The 27,415-nt window shown below is 36.6% G+C and overlaps 1 protein-coding gene across 1 annotated transcript in view; it reads left to right on the plus strand.

Moving 5' to 3' along the window:
* The window catches only part of MACC1 (MET transcriptional regulator MACC1), a 198,518-nt gene that overhangs the window by 66,165 nt on the left and 104,938 nt on the right, over positions 1 to 27,415 (plus strand). The window contains 1 exon segment of the mRNA XM_015447647.4: positions 22,242 to 22,333. Within this exon segment, the coding sequence (XP_015303133.3) occupies positions 22,255 to 22,333 (79 nt within the window). The 5' untranslated portion in view covers positions 22,242 to 22,254.

Consider the following 27,415-nt stretch of genomic DNA (forward strand, 5'->3'; position numbering starts at 1 on the left):
GCACGAATACTAGGAGAGGGGTATCACTGGAGGCCGGTTAGAGGCTTCCTACCACAGTGTTCCTAGGATATACAATATGGTTCCTTGCTTTTGAGGTGTTTGCTATAGAGTTCAGCAGGAAATATATGTATTTATAAAGAGTAACTTATAAGATAGCACATGAATACACAGTCAGTGATTGCAGAGGAATTCACAGGAGGAAGAAGTCTGGGTTGAGATAGTTAGGGAAATTGTGTTATAAAGAGTTGAAATAGTTTGATCTGGATGCATGGATAGATTTTGGATATGTACACAGAAAAAGAGAGGGGATTTAAGATTTGAGAATATGCAGTTTCAAAAGGTGAGAGAATCTTTAGAGACTTAAAATGACTTAAGGGGTTAAAAGTTATATGTATTTATCCATGGTATTTTCTCCAGGATAAAGTTCAAACTCTTTACCATGTTACGTTTAACACTCATGTTACATCTAACTCTCTTTTAGCTAGTCTCTCTCTATGGGAGGAAGTGATCATGCAGGGTTCCAAATGAACCTGCTTTTCTCATCTACATGCCTTGGTAGAAATTGCTGTCTTTAAACTCTCTTATTCACTATGATTTGCTAAATCTATTTGTCATCCATATCAGCAAGCACTACTTTCTATAATGGTACCACTGTTTAAACATTACATGGGGCTAGGCATGGTGGCTCACACCTGTAATCCCAGTACTTTGGGAGGTCAAGGTGGGTGGATCACCTGAGGTCAGAAAGCTGACCAACATGGTGAAACCCATCTCTAGAAAAATACAAAAATTGGCCAGACATGATGGCGGGTGCCTGTAATCCCAGCTACTTGAGAGGCTGAGGCATGAGAATCGCTTAAACCCAGGAGGCGTAGGTTGCAGTGAGCCAAGATCGTGTCATTGCACTCCAGCCTGAGTGACAAAGCAAGACTCTGTCTCAAAACGAAACAATACAAAACAAACAAACACATTAAATGGGAGGCCATTAGACTGAGGTTTCTATGTAAGCAAAATGAAACTTAAGCTCAGTCCACCACCAGTGGCCAATTGGACATTAGTTATCTCTCTTGTACTGCCCACCAGGAGAGTCCAAATAAGACAATTGTTCAAACTTTCAACAATCAAATGATTTGTTGGCTCTGCTTCTGCATTCGCCCTGTAAAAACTTCCCCCTCAACCACCATGGGGGGAGCCCCAAACCACTTCCTGTTTGGAGGTGCCTAATTCATCAATTGCTGTTTGCTCAAATAAATTCTTTAAAATTTTAAAGTGCCAAAACTTATCTTTTAACACTTCTGAAGAAGCAGGAGGGAGCCATGCCCCACCTCATGCAGCAAGACCTCTCTCCTGCCGGTGTTGGAGAGGCTCCTCCTCAGGGCTTGTCTTGTCTGCTTGAATTGTGTGTGTGTGTGTTTTTTTCCCCTTGTTTTCCCTTTATTAGGTAGAGAGCTCCTCCAGGACAAGAACTGTGCTACAATTTTAGTCTCGCTGTGACTGACACAGGGCTCAGTAGTTTAATAGGTGTTCTTTCTGTTTGCTGAGGGAATATAATCCAATTAATGGGAGTGGGGGTTGAGCAGTGGAGTAGACCAAGCAGCTAGGCAGAGAAACTGAGCTGAGGAGAAACCACAGGGCTGAAAATGACTGACAAAAGCAAACAATGGGGAAAAGATTCCCTACTTAATAAATGGTGCTGGGAAAACTGGCTAGCCATATGCAGAAAACTGAAACTGGACCACTTCCTTACACCTTATACAAAAATTAACTCAAGACGGATTAAAGACTTAAACGTAAAACCTAAAACTCTAAAAACCCTAGAAGAGCGAGGCCAAGGCAGGCAGATCACGAGGTGAAGAGTTCTAGACCAGCCTGATCAACATGGTGAAACCCTGTCTCTACTAAAAATACAAAAATTAGCTGGGTGTGGTGGCACACACCTGTAATCCCAACTACTCAGGAGGCTGAGGCAGGAGAATCACCTGAACCCAGGAAGCGGAGGTTGCAGTGAGCTGAGATTGTGCCACTGCACTCCAGCCTGGATGACAGAGCAAGACTCTGTCTCAGGAAAAAAAAAAAAAACACCCTAAAAGAAAACCTAAGCAATACCATTCAGGACATAGACATGGGCAAAGACTTCATGACTAAAACACCAAAAGCAATTGCAACAAAAGTCAAAATTGACAAATATGATCTAATTAAACTAAAGAGGTTCTGCACAGCAAAAGAAACCTATCATCAGAGTGAACAGGCAACCTACAGAATTGGAGAACATTTTTGCAATCTATCAGTTTGACAAAGGTCTAATATCCAGAATCTACAAGCAACTTAAACAAATTTATAAGAAAAAAAAAAAGAAAAAAACATCAAAAAGTGGGCGAATGATATGAACAGACACTTCTCGAAAGAAGACATTTATGCGGCCAACAAATATATGAAAAACTCATAATCAATGGTCATTAGAGAAATGCAAATCAAAATCACAATGAGATACCATCTCACGCCAGTTAGAATGGTGCTCATTAAAAAGTCTGGAAACAACAGATGCTGGAGAGGATGTGGTGAAATAGGAATGCTTTTACACTATTGGTGAGAGTGTAAATTACTTCAACCATTGTGGAAGACAGTGTGGCAATTCTTCAAGAATCTTGAATCAGAAATACCGTTTGATTCAGCAATCTCATTACTGGGTATATACCAAAGAATTATAAATCATTCCACTATAAAGACACATGCACACATATGTTTACTGCAGCACTATTCACAATAGCAAAGACTTAGAACCAACCCAAATGCCTGTCAATGATAGACTGGATAAAGAAAATGTGGCACATATACACCATGGTATATTATGCAGCTATTAAAAAGAATGAGTTCGTGTCCTTTGCAAGGACATGGATGAAGCTGGAAATCATCATTCTCAGCAAACTAACACAGGAACAGAAAACCAAACACCACGTGTTCTCACTCATAAGTGGGAGTTGAACAATGAGAACACATGGACACACGGAGGGGAACGTCACACACCATGGCCTGTCCTGGGGAGGGGAGCAATGGAAGGTAGAGCATTAGGACAAATACCTAATGCATGGGGGCTTAAAACCTAGATGAAGGGTTGATGGGTGCAACAAACCACCATGGCACATGTATACCTATGTGACAAACCTGCATGTTCTGCACATGTATCCCAGAACTTAAAGTATAATTTAAAAAAAAGAAAAAAGGAAAATGACCATTGACAGAAATGGCAAAGTCAAATAAGAAAGCAGCTCTCTCACCCTTTCTTCCATCTCTCTCACAACCTTCCTTTGGTGATAATTAGATGTGTCCCTATCTGAGGCAAATAGTTTGTTAATCTTATCATACAAGTTTACTTTACAGGGGTATATAGAGATATTGAGAGATGGTATGCTTTCATGGAGTATTTCCTAAAATATATTTTGTTGCTACAAACAGATACTTACTAAACAAGCACACAAAATGTACTAGATGAAATGATGCTGAGTTAAATGTTTTTGAGATTGCTTTTAATTTCAGGACTTCACAGAGTCTTTAATGTGAGCACCGTATATCTCAAGAAGCACATTTAATATGGATGATTATGCAAATATATATTTGACTAAGAAATTCTTTTTCCAAAAAATCATCTCTTGGATCCTATGGATAATTATTTGAAAAATGCTGGTTTAGTGTATTTTGGCTCAGTTAATATTCCTGTAAGTTCTACTTGCTTCTCGTATGACATTTAACACCTACCTGGATTTTATTTCACTTCCAGCCTGTAGATAAAAATAGTAAAATCTGACCTCTACCTACCTCTGAGAGAATATTATAGGATCAAATAAGATAAACAAAGCAAAACATAAAAAGTAGATATTGTCTTTGCTCCCTATTGGATCTTCAGTAGCAACATACCACAGAGCAACATTTCCTAGACACGTTGTAAATCACTCAAAAACATAAAAATCAAATAGAATTTAAAAATCTACTCAAACTACTAAATTGTATTTAAAATGAGCTTCCAAGAGATAGAACACAGAGGTACACAACTGCATGTGAAAGGAAGGAACTGAAAGGAGAAAAGACCACCACTGAGTGTCACTTTTTGGGCCAGCTCTTTCTGCCTCTCGTATGCTTCCAATTTTAGTTCCTTTCAAAGATTGCCTGAGGACTGAGGAGAGGGGTCACCTTGAGTAACTATTCTACTGAATGGGAAGTGCTCCTCTCCCCAGTGCCCATTCAAATCCTGCTGAGGCACTTTCTCTAAAGAGACTGCTTTTTTAAAATTTTATTTTATTATAACCCTGTCTATTCACTAATCAACTGACTGAAGTGTCAGTTGACTTGAATAGGAGTCACCCAATACTAAATCTCAACAGGATCTAAAAGCTGAATTTAAAGATCAGCTTAGAGGTGAAAGTATAATTCTTATTTGCACTGTTTTTGGAGGTGGGGGACATGTTTCTAATTCCATTCCCCACAGGAAGATTTTGAAGCAATTTCATGAACTTGCTTCAATCACACATTGAGGGCATTTTTTCATCTTTTAGAAATAAGTCCAATCATACCTCTACTGGTGACTGGGGTCTTTATCTCTGTACCTCTGAAAATGAGGCTAATAATGCCCACTTTGAAATGTTGTTGTGAGCACAAAATGAGATAATATAGATTAAACCAAGGGTACTTGGCAGGCATGCAATAAATGGTAGTCTAAGGTTTCTCTTTAGAGCCAACAGAGTTCTTCAGAGAACACACTCCAGGCCTAACTCTTGGGGTAGATTGCCTTTTGACAACAGAAAAGTGGAATCCTGATCCTTGCAGTGTTTTCCCAGTAATTTAATGTACTTATTTCTTGACTAGTGCATTTTCTTTTTCCATGAAGAGTTAAGAGTTTCATCTCATAGATTTGCTATTCAAGTATGAGCTAAATTTTTGTTTTTATCTACGGTTTGTAGCACAACTTATCTATGTGTATTTTTACTAATATATATTTATTATATGTTAATTGTTTGTTATGGTAATGACCAATTAAAGTATTACAAAGCAAAGATCTTATAATAGATAAGGCCATGTGCCTTAGGTGGGATGAAGGTCCTTCCCTAAGTCTCCATAACGCTGCCAATAATTTGCTAAGTGGGAGAGTCTCAGGAGGCTGGAGTCTGATTTTTTTGTCCTTGCCCTGAGGGTCAAGTATGTCCAACAATTATACTTATGTGGTAGAAAATGTATGCCACAGGCCGGGCATGGTGGCTCATGTCTATAATCCTAGCACTTTGGGAGGCTGAGGTGGGCAGATCACCTGAGATCAGGAGTTTGAGACCAGCCAGTCCAAAATGGAGAAACCCCATCTCTACTAAAAAAAAAAAAAAAAAAAAAAAAAAAAAAAAATCAGCCAGGCATGGTGGTACATCTGTAATCTCAGCTACTCAGGAGGCTGAGGCAGGAGAATTTCTTGAACCTAGGAGGCGGAGGTTACAGTAAGCCAACATCGAGCCCCTGCAGTCCAGCCTGGGTGACGGAGTGAGACTCCGTCTAAAAAAAAAAAAGAAAGAAAATATAGAAAATATATGTCACAAAGAAATAAATGGAAAACTGTTAGGAATTACAGAGACACTAATTTTGCTGCCAGGGAAAACTGAGGTACTAATTCTGAGAAAATAAATCAATATAGCTTTGCTGCAGTCATCCTCAGTTTCTAGTTCTCCAAACCACTAGGTCAATAGCATGCATTGCTTCATGGAGAAAGCAGGACACTCTTACAAACAGAGAAACATGGGCCTGAATTGGAAAATGGAATTTTCTCTGTAGTCCAAAATCAAGCACTTTTGAACACTGAAATTGCCTGGCTTAGTTGAGAAGAGGCTGATTTTCTCACAACTCCCAAAACAAACATTCAGCTTGAGGAGGATAAGGCAATTTATATGGCAGAAACAATAAATAGGGAGAAAAATATGCAATAAAAGGAAATTTCTTGGCCCATAGAAGGAGGAAAGCCCAGCTGGCCAGAGAGAGATGGAGCCTGGAAAACAGAAAAATAAATATCTTTAGGGTTTTTGATTCCCCTCTTATGGCTGAATCCAAAAGAATGAATAAAGAATATTCAGGTAGGTTTGGTAATTTTAAAATTTTGGGGGCTGATACCTTGCTTTCCTGGGCATAACAGGGAATATGGAAAGTTTCATGGGGAAATCCCATGCCTCTGAAATGCCAGCAGCATTTATCTAGCAATAGTTATCCAAGGGGGTGGGCCTGAGTGAAGTCTCAGCTTAGTGTGGTGTGGAGAAAGCAAATAAGAGAGCATACGTCCCCAAGGCCATTCATAAGTGCTACGTGCCCTTGTGATCAATAGAAGGAGTAGTGTAGCCAGATAGACGGTAGGATGTGAGATACTTGTGACTGGAGGCTAAGGCAAAGTTCATGGACATCAGCAATGGTAACAGGATGCACTCCAAAGACCAAGCAGGGCAATCTCAACTCAGATGAATCTTCAGCAGCCATGTGGTTACACCACTGCAGAAGTAATCAGGACAGAGGCCATTACCCAGGAACCAAGCCGGATTTGGTACATCACCTGGAGACTTGCATGTTCCACCTCCATGTCTGAGAACATGTCAGCTTCGTTCTACACCCAGGTACTAAATTTGGAAGAATGGGAAGGATTTGAATGAGAGACTCATAAATACAAAATTAAAAAATGTATATTCTATTTTTTTGTGGGAAGGGGGATTTCTAGAGTAGATAGAACAAGATATTAGCTGTAAAGCCAAATTGCATTTCTGATACTTGAGTGTATGCTTGTTAAAATCATACCTGCCACATGGGAAAGAGACCTGTGAATTTGGCTCAACCCATTTTAGAACAAAATTCACATGTCTTGGGACATGAATCCCAAAATATGGAAACTTAACTATGCTTCTGCTATTTGGATTTTCTGTAACTGATTCCCTTTGTTCTTTCATGGAATTTTAAAATATCCTGTGTGTCAGGGTAGATGAGGCCCGAGTCTTGAAAGAGGGAGTAGCATCTTCTTACAGACAGCATACGAGCTTGGAGTGAAAAGCAAAGTGAGAAAATGCCGATGTCACACCCTGGGGAAGCACTTTAGAAACTCCTCCATCCATGGAATCTCCTGATGCTTATATCAGCTCTGTCTTGAAGGAATTTGCATGTTGCTTATTTATAGAGGTCATTCTTTAATAATCCTTGTGGCAATGGCAGAAAGTACCCTTTGGTCTCCTCCTCTCGAGCCATCCCACCATAGTCCTCTGAGTGACTGGAGAAGAGAAGCCAAGAGTGATTGTCAGTGTAACTCACGGTTGGTCACAGAACTGGGTTAAAAAGGAGTCAGGACTTGAAATCTAGTTAAACACTGTGAGTCTGGAATACATCAGAACTGGGAGCGAAGGCAGGGTGAAGCCCAGAAAGCTATGCTAAGATAAGGAAAAGCAGCCAAGTATTAGGGAAGTCCAGTCCTCGGTTGATTCAACTCTAGATGAAGGGTTTGGATAATGAACATAGACTCAAATTTAATACTTAGTGACAGCTGTAGGAAAGTGAACCCCAATTTTCTGTCTTGCTTAGCTTTAGAAGTGGATTGAGTATAGATAGGCCTAAAAGAAAAAAAATGCCAGAAATGGGGCATAGGAAGTGGAGTATGCAGTGAATATGGCAAATGACTTCTTGTCTTATTAAATTGTGCAGGTCTGGAGGTATGCATGGTTCGATTCCCACCTTTCCCCTTTCACCCTCCTCATGGATGACTTCATTTGTGTCCTGCTTAAAGACAGACTTCTGTGCCAAGCTTCAGGACCCATGTAATCTACTGTATAGATAAACCTATGCAACTCTTACCTTTACTCTGGTTGTTGACTGGTTCCAGCTTTGTGACCCAATCCTAATGCTGATTGATGGGCTCCTACCTGTTTGTCCTGCTTGAGGCCTTTTATTAGTGACTCCCCACTCTATGCGTCTTCTGGGGACAGGATTCTAATATGCTCTCACTGTAATTCTTTCCAGTAAGTTCGGTCTAAGTTTGTTAGCTTTGGAGGTGATGGTGGCAGTGGTTGCATTTCATGTTACTTAATGCCTCTGAACTCATAGTATTTACGATATTCAAAGAAGATTTTAATATGAAATAACTAGAAGAACAACTCATTATATAATTTAATTGCTATGTGTTGTTATAAGATAAAAGTAATAGTTTTTTTTAAATCCTGTAACAATAAGCTATTAAAAAACTGTTAGTAAACATATTAGGGTCACCAAATAAGTCAAGGACTGAATGGCGATTAGTTCAAACTCTTTAACTTTTCATAGTTTTAAGCCATGTCTTTGTGTTTCAGAAAGATGCTTTTTCTAAAAAACAAAATGTCTATTGGCTACTCCTAACTTTCTTCATTAACAGTGAAAAAAAATCAATAGGAAGTCACGGAACTTAGTGCTTCTTTCTCTGTGCCAATTCTGTCAGACCACACAGAAGCAAACGCTAGATGATTTGGCAGAGCTATCAGACTTGGAGAGAGGTTTGGCAATGGAATGAGGGGAAGGAAAGCTGACTGTGGTGTCACTGATTCAGGCAGGAGAGAGGAGTGGTTACAGGTAGTGTTAGTGAACTGTCTACAGACTGCACCGCAAACAGCTGAGTAGGAAGTTTTATTTAGCGAGGAAAGAGAGAATATACTAATGTAGTTGATGTTGGGATAAAATGGAAGTTGGCATTTTAGGGCACTATTGAGACCACAGAGGTGGCTTTTGGATGGAGATAGGGTAATACAGGGTAGGATGCTATTGTACACTGTTCTAAATACTCGATACTGCTTTTTTTTTTTTTTTTTTTTTTCCAGGATAAAGGCTATGCAAAGTAATGTTGTCTGCATATTTTGTCAGGATCAAGTTTCAACTAGAAAAAAAATACAAAACAAAATGTTAACAAAAACAGAATTAGATACAGAGATACCTTCTAGAGTAATGCTTGCTTATATTTATGATCCACTTATTTTGAAGACATTAGATTTCTCAATAAAAAATTGCTATGAAGCACTTTCTTACGTTGGGTGAGCTAGATACTGCAAATGTATAACATTATTATTATTGTCACTAGAAAACAAATTATCATGCTTTAAAAATTTATAGCCCTCTACATTCTGTGAAGTAGGAATAATATTAGTTCATTTTATTGAACACTCACTATGATGCAGACACTACGATTAGTGCTTTATGTTTATTTTCTCTTCAAAGTGTAAAATAAAATCTGAATAAGGTACTATTTTTATTATGAATTAACAGAGGAGAAAATTGAGGCGTAGAGAAGCCAAGATAACTCGTTCATAGTCACACATATGGTAAGTACCAGATCTGGGATTCAGAACCATGTGTGACTCTAGTGTCAACTCATTTAACTAGGATTTTCACTGGATATTCTAGTCCTCTCAAAAATAAACTGTTTCACTGATGCAAAATAAACACACAATGATAAAAAACTATGCATTCATTAAAATGACTAAAATTTTAAAAGAACAACACCACCAAATGTGTTTAGGATATGAAGCAGCCAAAACTCTCATACACTGCTGGTATAGGATAAAAGGATACAATCTACTTGGAGAACAGTTTGACAGTTTCATGTACAATTAGCCCACACTTATACAACACTAAAATCCCATTACTAGTTATTTACTAAGAGAAGTAAAAGTGCAGTTGTACACAGAGTTCATATCAGCTTTATAATACTCAAAAACTAGAAACAATCCAAATATCCATTAACTGTTAGATAAACCATTTGTGGTAGATTCATGCCATGAAATATTACTCAGTGGAAAAAGGAATAAACTGCTCATATTGAAACAACATGGATAAGTTTCAAAAGCAGTATGGTGAGCAGAGGAAGCTAGGCATAAAAGTGCACATAATGTGTGATTTCATTTATGTGAAGTTCTAGAATAGATAAAACTAATCTGCAGTGATAGAAAACAGATCAGTGGTTGCCTAGTGCCAAGAGAATAGGATTAACTGTGTAGGGATATGAGGGAAATTTTGAATGACATAACTCTTCTATATTTTCATTGTGGTGGTAGTTACACAAGTTTATATATTTGTCAAAACTTATTCAACAGTACACTTAAAATGGGAGCATTATATTTTATAAAAATTATACTTGAATAAGTTGATTAAAAAATAAATACTGTTTCCTGTAGTTACGTCCTTACTGCTTAGGAATTCTTAGCGTTTATTTCCTTGAACTTCCTGCCTGTTCTATTGTGTATATGTTAGTACAGATGTATGTACATTAAGATGTACTGATTTACTTATGATACTGGATGTTTACTCGCTTATAGCCTAGATTATTTCACAAAATTGAATTATGTGTATTTTTCTGTTTTTTCTTATGTTTATTTAGTCTTCTTTTGCTGAATGAATCATAGCTATAACACCGTTTGTTAATCCGACTGCATAAAAAACTATACAACCTGCCAGAATTTGGAAAATACAGCGCATAATGCCAAATATTTATATAAAAGCGAAATGAAAATTTGAATGAACCAGTCATATTTATTGGCTCTCTATTTACCAAAAAGCTGTTAAACCAGTACCTGACATAAATGAAGCAATGGAAAAGAAGTCCTTGATGGTAATCTTGAAGTTTTAGCTCCTGAAGTATTATCTAATGACCTCATATAGATTGAATTGTGGTTTTTGTAAGTGTTGGTTACAGTTGAAAGTAAGTAAGTGTGCTACAGCAGGAAGACTTTAAATGTTAAATTTAGGTGGCCTGGCTTGAATTTATATCCCAGTTTCACCATTTACCTACTGAGTGGCTTTAAGCGACTGCTTCAGCCGTTTGATTGCCAAATTACTTACCTGAAACAGAGAGAAAATCTCACAGGCATGAGACAATTTTAAAAAGTACACATAAAGCATGCTTAACACCTACTATCCATGATTGATATTATTATTATATTACATAGAGTATAGTGTGAAAAATTCTGATCTTAAATTTAGAATCTTGGGTTTGAGTCTCTGTATTACACTCAGTGTCTTGGCTTTGATTTTCCATTAATCTCTTTGTAAAATGGTTATAGTAGTAACATTAGTTTATTCTGAGGATTAACTGAGACTTTATATATGGAGTTATATCGAGTAATACCCAGGACACAGTACATTTTACATTTTAGTTGATTTTAAACGTATATCTTAGCTGATTTGAAATCCAATGTATTGAATGTCATATAAGATATATGATAACTCTGTTAACTAGAATATTAACAAAAGTATTCCATTTTCCAACTGTGACTAAAAATAGGTATTTGCATAAACTTAAGAATAAAGAAACACTGAGATCATAGACTGAAATTTTCTCATTTTATCCAAGTCTTTGATATCTTTAAAATAGCAAAATAACTGGCCAGATAGATAACCTAGAGCTCATTTTGTTATGTGTCAAATGCTTATTTGTGGCCTTCCATAGTTTGATTTTTATGAAAGACTGGAAGGTGACAAAGAGAAAGCAATGTGACTAAGAATAATACAGCACTGATCATTTCTTTTGACAGCCCAATTGTTTCATCATAACTTGATTATTAAGCAGATTAATTAAGCAGATGTCAAAATAAACTTTAAGCTCCAGGGATTCCAGCTCTGTAAAAGCATTCAAAATGCAAATTAAAATGACATTTTTCATAATAGGAATAATGTTATGAATTAATCCTTCACTAAGAATCTTTTCCCAATTAATATTTATTATCATAGATAACAGATAAACAAATATAAGAAGTAAAAGATAAGTTATCACATAATAAGCGAACAGACCATACATCTTCTTTGAAAACAAAGAAGCAGCCGGGCGCGGTGGCTCACGCCCGTAATCCCAGCACTTTGGGAGGCCAAGGCTCCGGATCACGAGGTCAGGAGATTGAGACCATCCTGGCTAACACAGTGAAACCCCGTCTCTACTAAAAATACAAAAAAATTAGCCGGGCGCAGTGGCGGGCGCCTGTAGTCCGCCTGCGGACAGGAGAATGGCGTGAACCCGGGAGGCGGAGCTTGCAGTGAGCCGAGATAGTGCCACTGCACTCCAGCCTAGGCGGCAGAGCGAGACTCCGTCTCAAAAAAAAAAAAAAAAAGAAAGAAAGAAAACAAAGAAGCAAACTTTAAGAAAATAAAGCATAATAATAAAGCCATGTATTCTAAATATATGAATATAGAAATATTTAGAAATTTTCCTGTAAGGGTGTAGGTGGTACATCTTCCAAACATCTGAATAAGGAAACATTATATTACTTAGCTTATTTATTTGTAGCTGACATGTCATGGCACAAGATAAAGCAACCTCAACAGAAGGCCTGCATTTCTGCATAGGACTCTATTTTTCTACCTGCAGGTATATTTATTCTGATCTGGGAATCAATATATGGTGGGATGACAAGATGTGTTGGCATTGTCGTGGTTTTTTATTAAATATCCATGCGCTTGTGAGACATTCCAATTTTTCAGGGCCTTATTTTTCACATTAAATTTAGAAAATACTCTATAATTTTTTCTCTTATTTAGAAAATTGAGTTTGTTTCAAAAGAAATAATACAAGTTAAACCACTGATATTTCAAATAATATAGGTTTATTCTATCAGTTGTTGTTTAATATTCAGTTAAATCTCATCCGTATTTGTTTTTTTAACTAAGTTACCAAAGCAAGAGTTTCTTTCTTTATTCCTACAACTGTCATTTCTCATTCTGTCTGCATTGGCAAAATGTTCCATCTGCAGGATTATGCAGGGTATTTCCAGCGCTGTAGTTTGGTCATGAATAGGTTATGTATTCAAATAGTCATAAACATTTAATAAGTCATAAAGAGAAATAAGTTCATCAGAGCAAAGTAATAAAAGAACACTAGTTAGCTAAGAATTTCCATGTGACAAGCAGACGTAAATACATGATGTGGAGGAAACTTTTTGTTTCATAAATCTATATGGTATTTTAAAAGTTTTATAACTACTTTCCACATACTATCCTTTTTGACAATTGAGTAATTCTTTGAGAATAGTTACTTGCCTAAGATTGCAGGGCTATAATATGGTAAGTTTTTATTGAAGCCAAAATATTCTGACTTTGTGTTCACTCTTCTTTCTGCTATGTCAGATGAAGTCAGAATAACAGACTCCGGATTGCTTATTTCACCAATGTATAGTTCACTTTTTAAAAACAGACAATTCATGTTCATCAAGCAACTTTAGTTTTGGTTCAAATGTATTACGTAGTTGAAAATTTATTGCTCATGCTCATGAACATTCACACTTACCAAAATTACCTGTTCTTATGTTTGTTCCTAAAATGAGAATAGCCAATGTTTGAATGACTGTTAGCATTTGAAAAATGGAGATAAATTCATTAAGTGACCACAATGAAATATCTCGCAAAAGTGTGAAGGCTTAACTGCCTGTTTGTTTGTTCAATTCAATGGTCAATTTTTGTAAACAAAAATCACTCAGTTATTTTCTAGGCTCAAAAAAAAAAAAAGAAATTTTGATAGTATTTAAACAAAAAATAAATTTCTTGTGAATGATCCAAATATACTGCAATAGCTCTGTCTTCTAATTCCACAAGAATGTAGAATGTGTACATAACAGACAACCCTTGCATCTTTGCCCCTCAATATCCATGTCTTTTTCTTCTGCAGCATTTTGACTTCCTTTTGGAAACCTGCCCTCCTTACTATTAGTCTTGGCCCTAGGAATGGACACTCTATTTCTGGTCCATCAAACTTTTTTAGGTGCTATAAGGAAAGAAGAGCTTTTATACTGAGCTTGTTACAATGGAAGAAACTGAGCCTCAAGCTGCTGGAGTCATCTTGCCACTGCAGGGAGAGAGCCTGCTAGTGAATAAAACAACACAGGAAAAAGGAAAGCTAAGAAGTAGAGTGATATTTAATTCTGATATTATTTATTGACGACAATTGTAATCAGTTTAACTTTTGTATTTCAGTAAAGTGAGCCTGTATATCCCCCCTTTCATTTCATTTTATTTCATTTCATTTTTCCATGTAAGCCTGCCTGATTTCATTTTTTGCTACTAGTCGTTGAAAAGGTACTGATTAATACAATGAATGGATGGATGATGAAAATTTTAGTGCTTCCAAATAACTGCAAAGCTAACAACCCTGAACATTTATGAAGGTATGTTGAATCTCAAGCATCTATCAAAGCCTTAAATATGTTGCTGTGCTATTACAGTGACTCTTCATTTCAATTATAGCCTCTTTTAACCAGATCTGTGAATGCTTATGCTAATGTGCCAGTTGAGTGTTACATACACACACACATAAGAAAATAGAATTATTTCTTTTGAGAATAGCAGATAAAGTAGAGAATGCCCCAATTATGTGAATTAAATATCAATCAAGTCAAATGAATCTTGTTTACAATTAAAATTATAGGACATTTTTAAATAAAAATAGGTTTAGGCCTACAGTTTGTATCAAAGAGTACAAAAGAAACATATTTTCCCAAGAGTCCAAAACTCTTCTTAGAACATTTTTAAAATTTCTTTTAAAAACAGCTAGACTCAGAGATTTGCTCCTGTAAAAGTGGCAGCCTTTATGTTTGATGCCTAAGTCTCTCCTCCGTTCTTTTCTTCCATTCTCCCTCCGTAAACATTATTTAGCAATCTACTCTGTGCTAGACACTAAGCTAAGTACAAATAATACAGGAGTGGGCAAGTCTAGATTGATTCCCCTTCTTAAAGGTACTTTAAATTTTATCATAAAGTTATTATAGAAAAGGTGGGAAGGTATTCCAAAGTCTACTAAAATTATGGATATTTTCTTTCTCCAGGCAAGGACATATTGTAATTATTTTCTTCTAGACAATGAGGTATAAAATGCAAAACATCATTTGCATTATTTTCAGGTTAAGAAATGAATCCTTAGGAAACCTTCTTTTTTTTTTTTAATAAGATGGGAGTTTCATTTATGTTTTATCCCAAGTTCAGTTTATCAAGTTCAGTGCCAACTAACACCTCTAACACTGGCACTGGTCCTGCTCCCTGCCTGATGAATTTGTCTTCAAACATCTGAAAAGCCCTCAGCAGTGACGTGACTCACTTGGCAATGGGGATTGATGAGAAGGGGTTGCCCAGGGTGCCCTGAAATCATGAACTGGTATCCATACCAAGACAGGGGAGGTGTTCTGACCTTAAAAAAAAGTTATCGTGTGTATTTAAAGTTTACAACATGATGTTATGGGATATGTACAAATAGTAAAATGGCTACTGTAGTGAAGCAAATTAATATATCTGTCATCTCACCTACTTTTTTGTGATGAAAGCAGCTAAAATCTACTTATTTAACAAAAATTCCAAATACAATACAATTTTATTCCCTGTAGTCCTCACATTGTACGTGAGAGCTCTAGGTTTGCTCATCCTACCTCTCCTATCTGTGTGCTACTTTGTAGGCTTTTACTTCCATCTTCCCGTTTCCCCACTCTCAGTCCCTGCTAAGCACTGTTTTATTGTCTGTCTCTGTATATTTGACCCTTTGATTTCTCAAAAAGTGAGCTCATGCAGTATTTTTCTTTCTGCGTCTGGCTTATTTCACTTAGCATAATGTGCTCCAGGTCCATCTATGTTATGGCAAATGGCAGAATCTCCTTCTTTTTTAAACCTAAATAATATATATGTACATGTTATTATACTATCCTATAACATTACATAGTGTATATAATATATTACTTTCTTTATTCATCCATTGATGGACACTTAGCTTGTTTCCATATGTTGGCCATTGTGAATAATGTTGCAATGAGTATGGGATTATAGTTATTTTTAAGAGGTGGGGATTGCATTTCCTTTGGGCATATACCCACGAGAGGGATTACTGAGTCATATAGTAGCTTTATTTTTAATTTCTTTAAGAACCTCCATACTGTTTTCCATAATGGCTGCATCAATCTACCTTCCCACCAACAGTATACTAGAGTTCCCTTTTCTTCACACCCTCACCAACATTCATTAACTCTCATATCCTTTGATAACAGCCATTTTAAAGGATGTGAGGTGGTATCTACTGGTGGTTTGAATTTGCATTTCCTTGATAATTAGTGATGCTGAACACCTTTTTATATACCTATTGGCCATTTCTGTGTTGTCGTTGGAGAAATGTCTATTTAGGTCTTTGCCCATTTTTTAATTGGATTGTTTTTCTGCTATTTAATTATAAGAGGTTTTTATGCTTTTCAGATATTAACCCCTTATCATATGTGGTTTGCAAATATTTTTTCCTGGCTAATAGGTTGCCTTTTCATTTTGTTGATTGTTTTCTTTGCTGTGCAGAAACTTGTTAGTTAATGTAATCCCATTTATTTATTTTGGCATTTGTACTCTGAGCTTCTGGTGAGATGGCCAGAAAAAACTCATTACCAAGGCCAGCATCAAGGAGAGTTTCCCCCATTTTCTCTGGTAGGAGTTTTATGATTTCAGATCTTATGTTTAGGTCTTTTATCCATTTTGAGTTGAATTTTGTGTGTAGTTCAGATGAGGGTCCAATTTTATTCTTTTGCATGTGGAAATCTGTTTTTTTCAGTACTATTTATTGAAGTTACTATTCTTTCCCCATGTGACCTCTTTTACTGCTCTTCTTAGGGAAGAAATTTTGGTCTTAGTGGCAATAAATCACTACCTAATTGTAATGAATTTAGGATACTGATAGGCAATTTTCTCCCTATTCTTTTGTGGTAGCTTAAAAGGTGAACAAACAAGCATGATCAGGCAAAGCAAAAAGAAACTCAATTTCTTAAGGGATTTATAGTTGTACTATATTTTTTATCCTCATTAGATATTTATACCATTTCTAGGAAGGGTCATAGGTCTTGACATACACTGTTTAAGTGGAATAGATAGAGGAAATGGTGGTCAATCTCATTAGTTTCCTTTTATTTAAAAAAGTCAACTTTATGTGATGGTAATAGAGTTAGATCCTTTGTAAGAGATATTCTCAAGGACTGCCCTTGAAAATGACAACCTCATGGGCACTGATCCCATGTTCAGTAATGGTGATTCTGTCTTTTATTAGTCAGGGTTCTCCAGAGGGATGGAACCAATAGGATGTATGTATATATACAAGGGAGTTTATTAGGGACAATTGAGAATTGGTTCACACAATTATAAAGCAAAGTGTCTAGAAGCTGGGGAAAGAGAGAAGCTGATAGTGGCTCAGCCCAAGTCTGAAAGCCTAAAACCAGGGAAGCTGACAGTGCATCCTTCGATCTGCGGCTGAAGGCCTGACAGCCCCCAGGAATCTCCTGGTGCAAGTCCCAGAATCCAGAGGCTGAAGAACCTGGAGACTGATGTCCAACGGAAGGAGAAGAGGAAAGAAGTGTCTGGCACAGCAAGAAACAGAGAGCCAGAACACTCAATAAACAAGCTTAACCTTGCTTCTTTTGCCTGCTTTTTCTAGCTGCACTGGCAGCTTATTGGATGTGCCCACCCACATTGAGGGTAAGTCTTCCTCTCCCAGTCCACTGACTTGAGTGTCAATCTCCTCTGGCAATACCCTCACAGACACACCCCGAAACAATACTTCACTAGCCATATAGGCATCCCACAATCCAGCCAAGTTGACATCTAATCTTAATCATCACATCTCCCTTGACTAAATCTGTACTATTATCTAATACTGGATTAAAGAGTATTTGTTGATTGCTCTGTTTACTTAAGGACTTCTTAGAATATTAAATATGCTAATATATAATAACTGATGTTCAAGAGGGATTACATGTTGCATTTCCTAAAATTATTCGATCACTGGGTTTTTCTTCCCATGTAATTTCTTAATAGCAGTGTTCTGCTGAACAATTATTGTGAAGTTAGTTGTGATCTAGAAATGAGCATCTTCTGTGTTAAAATAAGTCACCTGTCTCTGTTTCAAACAATAGTCTCAGGAGAATTGCTATATTTAATGTAAAAAGTAATAGAATCCATATAAAAGCAATGACTATAGCTTTGAAGTAACTGTTAAAAGGACGAATAAATGAACAAAGAGTAGTAAGGCAATATCTACATCTTTGACTATTCCCCCAACCTGTTTCTGGCTAGAATGAACATTGAGAATTGTCCAGCTGATATTCCATTGTGAACAATGATACAGTCGTACAAACAATGAGCAGATTCTCAGAAGTTCTAGCCTCTCTCTCAATTTCTGGCTGTTGCATATCTTGCTTCCTGCCTCTAAAATATTATTTGCCTCACTTTTCACTTACCTAGATCCTATATCAGTTCAGATATCTGCCGACACATCACTTCATTAAGGAAGACTTTTCTGACAATTTAAATTAGGGTAGATGTTAATTCTACATGCCTCGAAAATACTCTCTGCTTACGTTTACTGCAGTCTTTAAGGTTCTATGTTAAACTGCCTATCTTTTGATTCTCCTACTAAGATATAAACTCCTTTGGGCAATGACACTATCTTGTGTGTGTGTGTGTGAGAGAGAGAGAGAGACACACACACACACACACAGAGTTTCGCTATTCTTGCCTAGGCTAGAGTGTAATGATGCGATCTCGGCTCACTGCAACCTCCTGGGTACAAGCGATTCTCCTGCCTCAGCCTCTCAAGTAGCTGGGATTGCAGGTGCCTGCCACCATGCCCGGCTAATTTTTTTGTATTTTTAGTAGAGACGTGTTTCACCATGTCGGCCAAGCAGTTCTTGAACTCCTGACCTCAGGTGATCTGCCCACTGTGGCCTCCCAAAGTGCTGGGATTACAGGCGTGAGCCACCGCGCCTGGCCTATCTTGTTCTCTCTTATATACCCAGTACTCAACACTGTGCCTGGCATACAGAAGCCGCTTAATAAGGTTTTGGTTGTTTGTCCAAACTGTCCATTATTTACATAGCTAATTTGTGGCAGATCTAGATTGATATCCAGAGCTCTTTGCGTACGGGGCATTTGTTTTCTACTGCTTTGAGAAACAACTCCCTTCACACACACACTCACCTAAACACACAGTTATTAAAATCTACTCTTGAAAGTATCACATGGTTCAGATTGACAATCTTTGTTAGGGAAACACCCACAACTAATGTAAATGATTGTAAATCCTTCCACTGAAGTGTGACAGAAGTTGGCACCACATGTGGTGTTCTGCTGCAGTGAACTTTGGCCCAGGAATGGGCCCTGATGCATTTCTCATGTGGTGGAACAATAATAATGCGTACGGTCCAGCCATGTGGAATGGATATGTCATGGGGGAACTGCACAACTATGTCCTCCTCCCATCTAGCACTATTATACACAAATATGTCCTCCTCCCATCTAGCAAAATTATGCACAAATATGTCCTCCTGCATAAAATATATCTAAAACATAGCTACTTGTTCACTTATGTCAGCAGCAATGAACCATTTTGCAAGTGTTTCTAATAATGAAAAGAATTAACATTTTAAATCTTTTCACTCAAGAGTGTTTGAACTCAATTTTCATTATGTGTTGTAGTTTGTAATGTATTTGTGCTACAGAACAATGGGTCTTTCATTCTCAGCTGCAATGATGAATTATGCAAGAGTTTCTAAGTGCTTTTCTTTTCCTTAATCATTTTCGTGTTCAACTTTCAGATTGTCGTAGTATTACACACCACTGCATCTGAGAGGAGGAAAGAAGAGAATTTGACAATAGCTCCTACAGCTGTACAGAATACACTCTATACCCTCCTCAGTGAGAAAGTTTATTTGTAATTCAGATAGCATAGGCTGAACACATGATCCATTCATTGTAATTGTTCACCCCTTTTAAGTGGATTTGACGTCTGAAGACCTTAACTGCCAAGTTTCTACCTTAATCAGAGGTTGTTGATCACATGGTGTTTTAAAAAGCAATTAACATTTTAAAACTAGGAGACCTAGCCTCAAAATCCATATTTCTGTCTTCTCCTGAAAAATCCATGTATCTGGAACCAGATGCTCATGCAGCATAAAATCCATAGTGGGGTCACTGTTGCCTGTCCCTTTCACTTGTAAGTATCTCTAGTCCCCACACCCACAGGTTCCTACCTTTTATGTTACCTCTTTGGGTCTCTTGGCATTGAGTTCTTAGTATCTAGATGAAATATTTCTGTTTATATAAATAATAATAACTTTGTCAATCAATTAAATATGTCTAAACAAAATCTACTTTCAAGATCAATTATTATTGAGTTCTTTCATCTTTAAGTGCTGGGAGGTATTTTGTACAAATAGGATGATATTAAAACCAGAACAAGTGAGCTTTTGGCCAATATTATTTTGTGTATGACTCAGTTTAGAGCAGTAAGAGTTTATTGAACATCTACGAAGCCCTGGGGATACAGCCATCTGCTTTTGAGAAACTTACACTTCTTTTTCTGCCTATAATCAGTGAACTCTCTACAAACCAGTAACAGGACTGTGGATTTGGGGTAAGCAAGGCTACAATCTGTTAAATAAAACAGAATTGGAAAAATTGAACTTCCTTTTAGCCATCTATTTAGAATTGTGTTAGTTCATAAATAACGATCATAGACTTTTTATCATAATTAAAGGAAACATAAATCCTTAGTCATATTCTTTAATTTGGAGGAAGTAAAAGATGTTTTGTGAGTAAGTACTTTTCTTCTTAGGGAAAAAAAAAAAGAATCTTTGAAAAGTAAGTTTCGTTTGTTCTCTCATTGAGCATAATCACAGAAAGTAGGTCATTGCTTCTCTCACCAAATTAACTAAATATGTTAGCCCTTGAACTTTAAATAAAAGTCATATTTTAATGCTAGAATGGCCATGGTTTTCTTCATCTATTCCCTAGCTGTTTACAAGTTCTTTGACCAGCTTTATTGCTTTCAAAATGCTTCACGGTGTTTCATCTCTCCTACTGTCAAGGTTGAAGCACACAGAAATTTGCCAATTCCTGACACCAGCTCCCCTGCCTATGGCCATCTGCACTTTTACTTTAGAATTTTTCATTAGTTTGATCTGATTTTCTACAATTGTGCCACCATGTAAAATGGATCCTGAATGGGTAGACAAAGTTGTAAGTCAATTATATTTTTCCTCCTGACCTGCTTATTTTTTTTAAATACAAATACCTGAAAATTGTATATTATTGAACTGAATATTAATGCATTCTCTCCTGTTTCTCAGTGTTTGTTATAAAACTTTATCAAGTGGCAGCATGAAACCACAAAAGCTTTTGCACAGTTTTCAAATAAAGCACAATAATCTAATAAACCAATCACATTTTCTAAAATCAAGTTCAAAACAATACCTGGAAGTACATTTTTTTCCATAAATTTAGAGAAGACATCAAAAGTAAACAGGTACCATTCAAAGATGAACTTTATATAACAATAATAGATGACACTATTATCAAAGAACTTGCACAATCAACTGCAGTGTTAATATCAAGTGTCAGCCTCAAAGAGAAAGCAGGAAGTTATTGGCAAAATATTTTATTAAATACAGGTCATTGTTGTACAATGGTATGAGATGTGGAAGACCAATTACTGACATCTGTAATTTTTAACATTATTCTTAATCTCCTTTAAAATTCCCGTGGTCCTTATTACCAATACCTTTTCCTCATAAAATGGTACTAGTCTCACAGGTTAGTGGAAATTGTATACTTAGTAGTGTCTCTCTATAGCTATGTTGTCTCTTTTTTTAGCCTTGAACAAGCTGTAAACTAACTAAACTAATTAATATTTTTGTTCCTGAGATTGTCTCCAAATAGATACCTTCTCTCTATTCAGTGAATTTCTAAATGTTTCTGCTTTCATCATTCCACCAATGGATCTGCTTTGGCTGAGGTATCTAAAAAATCACACGTTGTCAAATTCAACAGATCCTCTCCAGTTTTATTTTGCTTGAAGTTTCTTCAGGGTTTGACCCTCTCCTTGAAACCTTTTACCCTGTGTGACACAATATCTCCTACTTTCTCTCCCTTCCTATACGTCTTAGTTTCTTTTGTAGACTTCTCTTCTTCTGCCTATCCCTCAACTAATAAAACACATTTTATTTTAGGCCTTTCGTGTGCTCATCCCTTCCTTGAGTGATCTACTGCGTACTTAACCTGAACATATATGACTATGTCACTAGCTTTCAAAGCTGTATCTTCTGTCTGGATCTTTCTTTTTTGTCCCACATTCTTATGGCCAACTCTTGAACACACATTTGCATTTAGATGGACTTCAAATGCAGCTCAGAATTTGCACCCAAGGCTGATCTTCCTCTTTTTTCTTTTCCATGGTGAAGAATACCTTGATATATGCAAAACAGCAAGTTGAAACCTGGAACTAACTCTGATCATCTTCTTCTTCTTGAGTCCAATCACTTACTCCAGAAAGGTAGGAAATAGTTTTAGAGACCGCTAACTTTCTGTTCCCGTGGCCAGTTTTCTATCCCACTTGAAACAGTCCCCTCAGATGTTTCACCTGGGCAATCCAGCTCAACTTGAGCTCCTCCCACCTTCCCTAAAGAGCAAGACAATAACTTCTTGAAACGTCAATCTGTTGTTACTACCCTCACTTAAAATCTTTCATGGGCTCAATGCCTAAAACAGAAGTTTAAATTTTTTTTAATAAAGAAAATATTGAGTGGAAACCTAAACTGATAAAAGCTAAGCAGTTTTTATTTCCCAGTAGGCCCTGATGTGTCTTTACTCTTTGTATTTTGAAAACCCCGAGCCTGCAATATGAAAGCCAAATTCTTAATGCAGCCAACAAGGCTCTCCCTACCTTACATGTCCCTGCCCTCACTTCCCCGTTATCCTGCTCTCCACTACATTGATCTCTCTGTCTTTCCCAAAACTGGCTACTTTTGTTCTGGGCTACGTTGCTGTTCCACATCTCTACTGGCTGCCTGAATGTCTTTCCTCACCTTGTTCGACCAATCACATCTGGCTCATTTTTGAGATGCAATGAAACTGTCCCCTCAGAGGTATATCTCAAGGCTCCTCTTGTTCCCTACACGTTGTCCCCACAAAAGCATTGATTGGTCTGCTTCTGAGCTTTGTAGTATTTTTTATGCGTCTATATGTTTTGTGTATTTCTCTATTTTATATATACATCTATTTTAGGTTGTTTATGGGCTAATCTCTCCCAGTAGACTGTGAACTCCATAAAGGCAATTGCTATATTCCAATACCTTCATCTGGTACCTTTTACAATGATTTTAGGAATTTGCCCTTTTCTGAATATGTTACTTTTACTAAGATGCAAATATACTTATAACCCATTCTGAACAGTTCTGCAGTGCCTCTTATGGTTACTTTAGTTATAATATTAATAAATGGCAGCCAAGTGATTTATCTTCATAGATTTGTATTTAAAATCTTGGAATATTTTTAGATCATCCATTCGTTTATTTAGTTATTTAATGAGGATTAATTGAGAACCTATAGTGCACTAGGCTGAAAAGTGGAGAAAAGAGAGGATATCCATTTCCTTGTGTTAAGGCTTGCCATCCCAGTCCAAGGTGATAGCTTTCAAACTTAACAGCTTATGGATCCTTTGAAGAGAAACTAAATTTTGCTTTTAATACACTAGTCCCTAGAATAGATGGCAAATTTCAAGAAAGGAAGAATAGGCTGGGTGGGTGGCTCACACCTGTAATCCTAGCACTTTGGGAGGCCAAGGCGGGTGGATCACCTGAGGTCAGGAATTCAAGACAAACCTGGCCAACATGGTGAAACCCCGTCTCTAATAAAAATACAAAAATTAGCTGTGTGTGGTGACGGGTGCCTGTAATCCCAGCTACTCGGTAGGCTGAGGCAGGAAAATCACTTGAACCCAGGAGGCACAGGTTGCTGTGAGCTGAGATTGCGCCATTGCACTCCAGCCTGGGCAACAGAGTGAGACTCCATCTCAAAAAAAAATAAAAGAGAAAGAATAAAGCCATAAAGGCTTCACTATTCTGCTATTATTTTTGAATGTGTTTATCATATTGAAGTCAGTGTCAGCTCAGAAGAGATGCTCATAAGATGCAAAATTATAACCAGAATTCATTTGCTGTCTAAAAATTCCATGACATCTTCTTTTTATTAAGGTAACTATAAGGAGACTTTGGACTTTAGTATTTCATATATATTCCTTATTTATATGAATAAAATAATTTTTATCCATTTTGGTGGGATAGTTTATGTGTCTGTCGGTTATTAGACTGGGAATTACAAAGTAATTATTATTATTATTTCCATTAAAAATCCCTGAGTTGATGATTTCAACACAAACAAAACAAAAACCAAAAGCCCCTTTGACAAAGATTGTTCACGCCTGCCAAACCCAAACTCACATATTCACATGTTTGTGCAATAAGCACAGAAAACACTTAGCTTTTCCCAGACTGCTTCGTATTTTTAGAAAAAGGAAAGGGGAAGCTAATATTTATTTAACGTTGATTATGTGCTAGTATGGTACCAGATGCTCTCCTTTAATCCTCACAAGAAACCTTGAAGCAAGAGGTATCACCTCCATTTTCGCCAGTGAGAAAAATAAATCTCAGGATAAAGTAGTTCATCCCAGATTTCTCACTAGAAATCGGCAGAGCCTGATTTAGAACTCAGGGCTCCACTGTCCATCCATAATCTTTCTACTATGCAATACTGCCTCTGGTGCAAGTGCCCAAGGTCTGTAAGGGCTAATATTATCCAAGAAAATAGGCTAAAATATCCCAGCTTTTCGATAATATCACTTTAAGCCTGACCTTCTTGTTATTATTTATCCCAGGGGCACACTCTTATCTACTTACTGTTATGATTCACTTTTCACTGTGTGTAGTTCATTTGTAGTTCTCTCCTAAGATTTTGAAGCCTCTTAGAATTGAGCTTCATGATGTAATATACACAATATATAAGTCTATTAACTGGAAATCACAGTTTAAAAAATTATTTTTTCCATCAGTAAAACGAATGTGGTTTTCTTATTATATGAGAGAAAATACAGAGTGAAGAGTTTCTTCTTTTGCCTTATTTGACCGCAGTGCAAAGTTATCCTTTAATTTTATGTTCTTTTTATTTATTCTATGCTTTGTGGTTACGAAGCCTTTTGGAACTATCACATCCTTTTCTGCTGAAACGTTGTGCTAGAGCCCAATATTCATGTACCATAGAAAGAGATTTGCCATCCAAATACAAGAATGCTGCCAGGAAGGTCAGTGCTACAGCAGAATATATTTGGGCCAGGACCTAATGTGCATTTTGATACTTTTTATTTGAATCAGGAATTTAATATTATGATTTTATTTCAAAGCATTAAAATACATGGCAATGATTTAGCAGTGGAATCCTGTGTAGAAATTTTAAAAGATGCATCTCTTACCTGATTTCCATTATTTCTCTCCAGATCATATTAAATAATGTTGGGTTTCCAAATATTCAGGAAGCATCTAAATATAATTCATTAGCACTTAATCACAAACTTACTATAATGCCGCAAATCTACCATGAGAGTAAGATGATTACAATCTTTTCTGAGGCAAACAAAAAATATGAAAATTTAAGTTTGTGCTTTTCATTGAGTTGTTGGGTGAAGGAAGACCACTATTAAACCAAATTGCAATCTGAACTAATGGAATAATGAACAGGAGGAATCAGGTTTATATTTGCATATGTCTGATTTTATGTTTCCATAAGCTTTAATTAAAAAAGCCTAAATTCACAGCCCTTTAAATTATAAATTAATAACTGAGATTTTGAAATACTTATCATATAAACAGCTTTATTATGCTCTACAGTTTCTACTAGATTCTGCTTTGAGTTCTTATCAGTTTTATTTTGTAGAACAGAGAATCATCAAAAGAGGAAACTCATTTTTTGTAGATAGTAATAGCACAAGAAAATTATCATTTATGCAGCCAACAGACACATGAAAAAATGTTCATCATCACTGGCCATCAGAGAAATGCAAATCAAAACCATGATAAGATACCATCTCACACCAGTTAGAATGGCGATCACTAAAACGTCAGGAAACAACAGGTGCTGGAGAGGATGTGGAGAAATAGGAACACTTTTACACTGTTGGTGGGACTGTAAACTAGTTCAACCATTGTGGAAGACAGTGAGGCGATTCCTCAAGGATCTAGAACTAGAAATACCATTTGACGCAGCCATCCCATTACTGGGTATATACCCAAAGGATTGTAAATCATGCTGCTATAAAGACACACGCACACGTATGTTTATTGTGGCACTATTCACAACAGCAAAGACTCGGAACCAACCCAAATGTCCATCAATGATAGACTGGATTAAGAAAATGTGGCACATATACACCATGGAATACTATGCAGCCATAAAAAAGGATGAGTTCATGTCCTTTATAGGGACATGGATGAAGCTGCAAACCATCATTCTGAGCAAACTATCACAAGGATAGAAAACCAAACACCACATGTTCTCACTCATAGGTGGGAACTGAACAATGAGAACACTTGGACACAAGAAGGGGAGCATCACACACTGGGGCCTGTTGTGGGGGGGGGAATGGGGAAGTGATAGCATTAGGAGATATACCTAATGTAAATGACGAGTTAGTGGGTACAGCATACCAACATGGCACATGTATACATATGTAACAAACCTGCATGTTTGTAACCTAGAAATTAAAGTTTAATTTAATTTAAAAAAAAAAAAAAGGAAAAAAAAAAAAGAAAAAAGAAAATTATCCTAATGCTTATCCTGTCCTCTTCCCTGCTCAGCACCAATAACTTCTTGGGTGTAAAGATTTGTTTAAAGATACTGACCATCTCCCCCTACTACTAATCTCCTTCCCATCTCCTCATTGCCCCATCCCCAAAACAAACAACCTGCATCTGATAATGGGCAGCAAACAGATATTATTTTTTAGTGAACTAAGTCAAGACCAGCAAAGCATAGGCTTGCCTTATATTTATATGTATAATATATAAATATGTATATATTTATATACATATATGTATAAATATATTATTACATATAATATATACATATAAATATGTATATAAATATAAATATGTGTATATTCATACTTACATCACATGATGTATCATCCATGTCATTTGATATATATAAAAGTCATACTGTTTTTGCCTAAACTTCATGTTTGATGGCAGAACCAAATCTAGAACTCAGGCTAATATTTCCAGGCTAATATTTATACCCACACTATACTGTTGCTTATGCTGGATTCAGCTAGTGATTTTTCTAGTTTGCATTGTGCATGTAAATATATATATGTTGCCTCAGTATTTCTACAGGTTTTAAGGGAAATTCATTAATTCCACAAATATGTATTAAGAACTGACTATGGGCTGGAGATATAGCTAAAAGCAAGATGAACAAATTCCTTGCTTCACAAGGCTTAAATTCTAGTAAGGGATACAGGCAATCAATAAGTTGACAAATCTATAATATAGTAATAGGTATTCAAAGCAGGGCAGGGAGATAGAAT

This window comes from Macaca fascicularis, chromosome 3 (assembly GCF_037993035.2).
Source record: "Macaca fascicularis isolate 582-1 chromosome 3, T2T-MFA8v1.1".
NCBI lineage: Eukaryota > Metazoa > Chordata > Mammalia > Primates > Cercopithecidae > Macaca > Macaca fascicularis.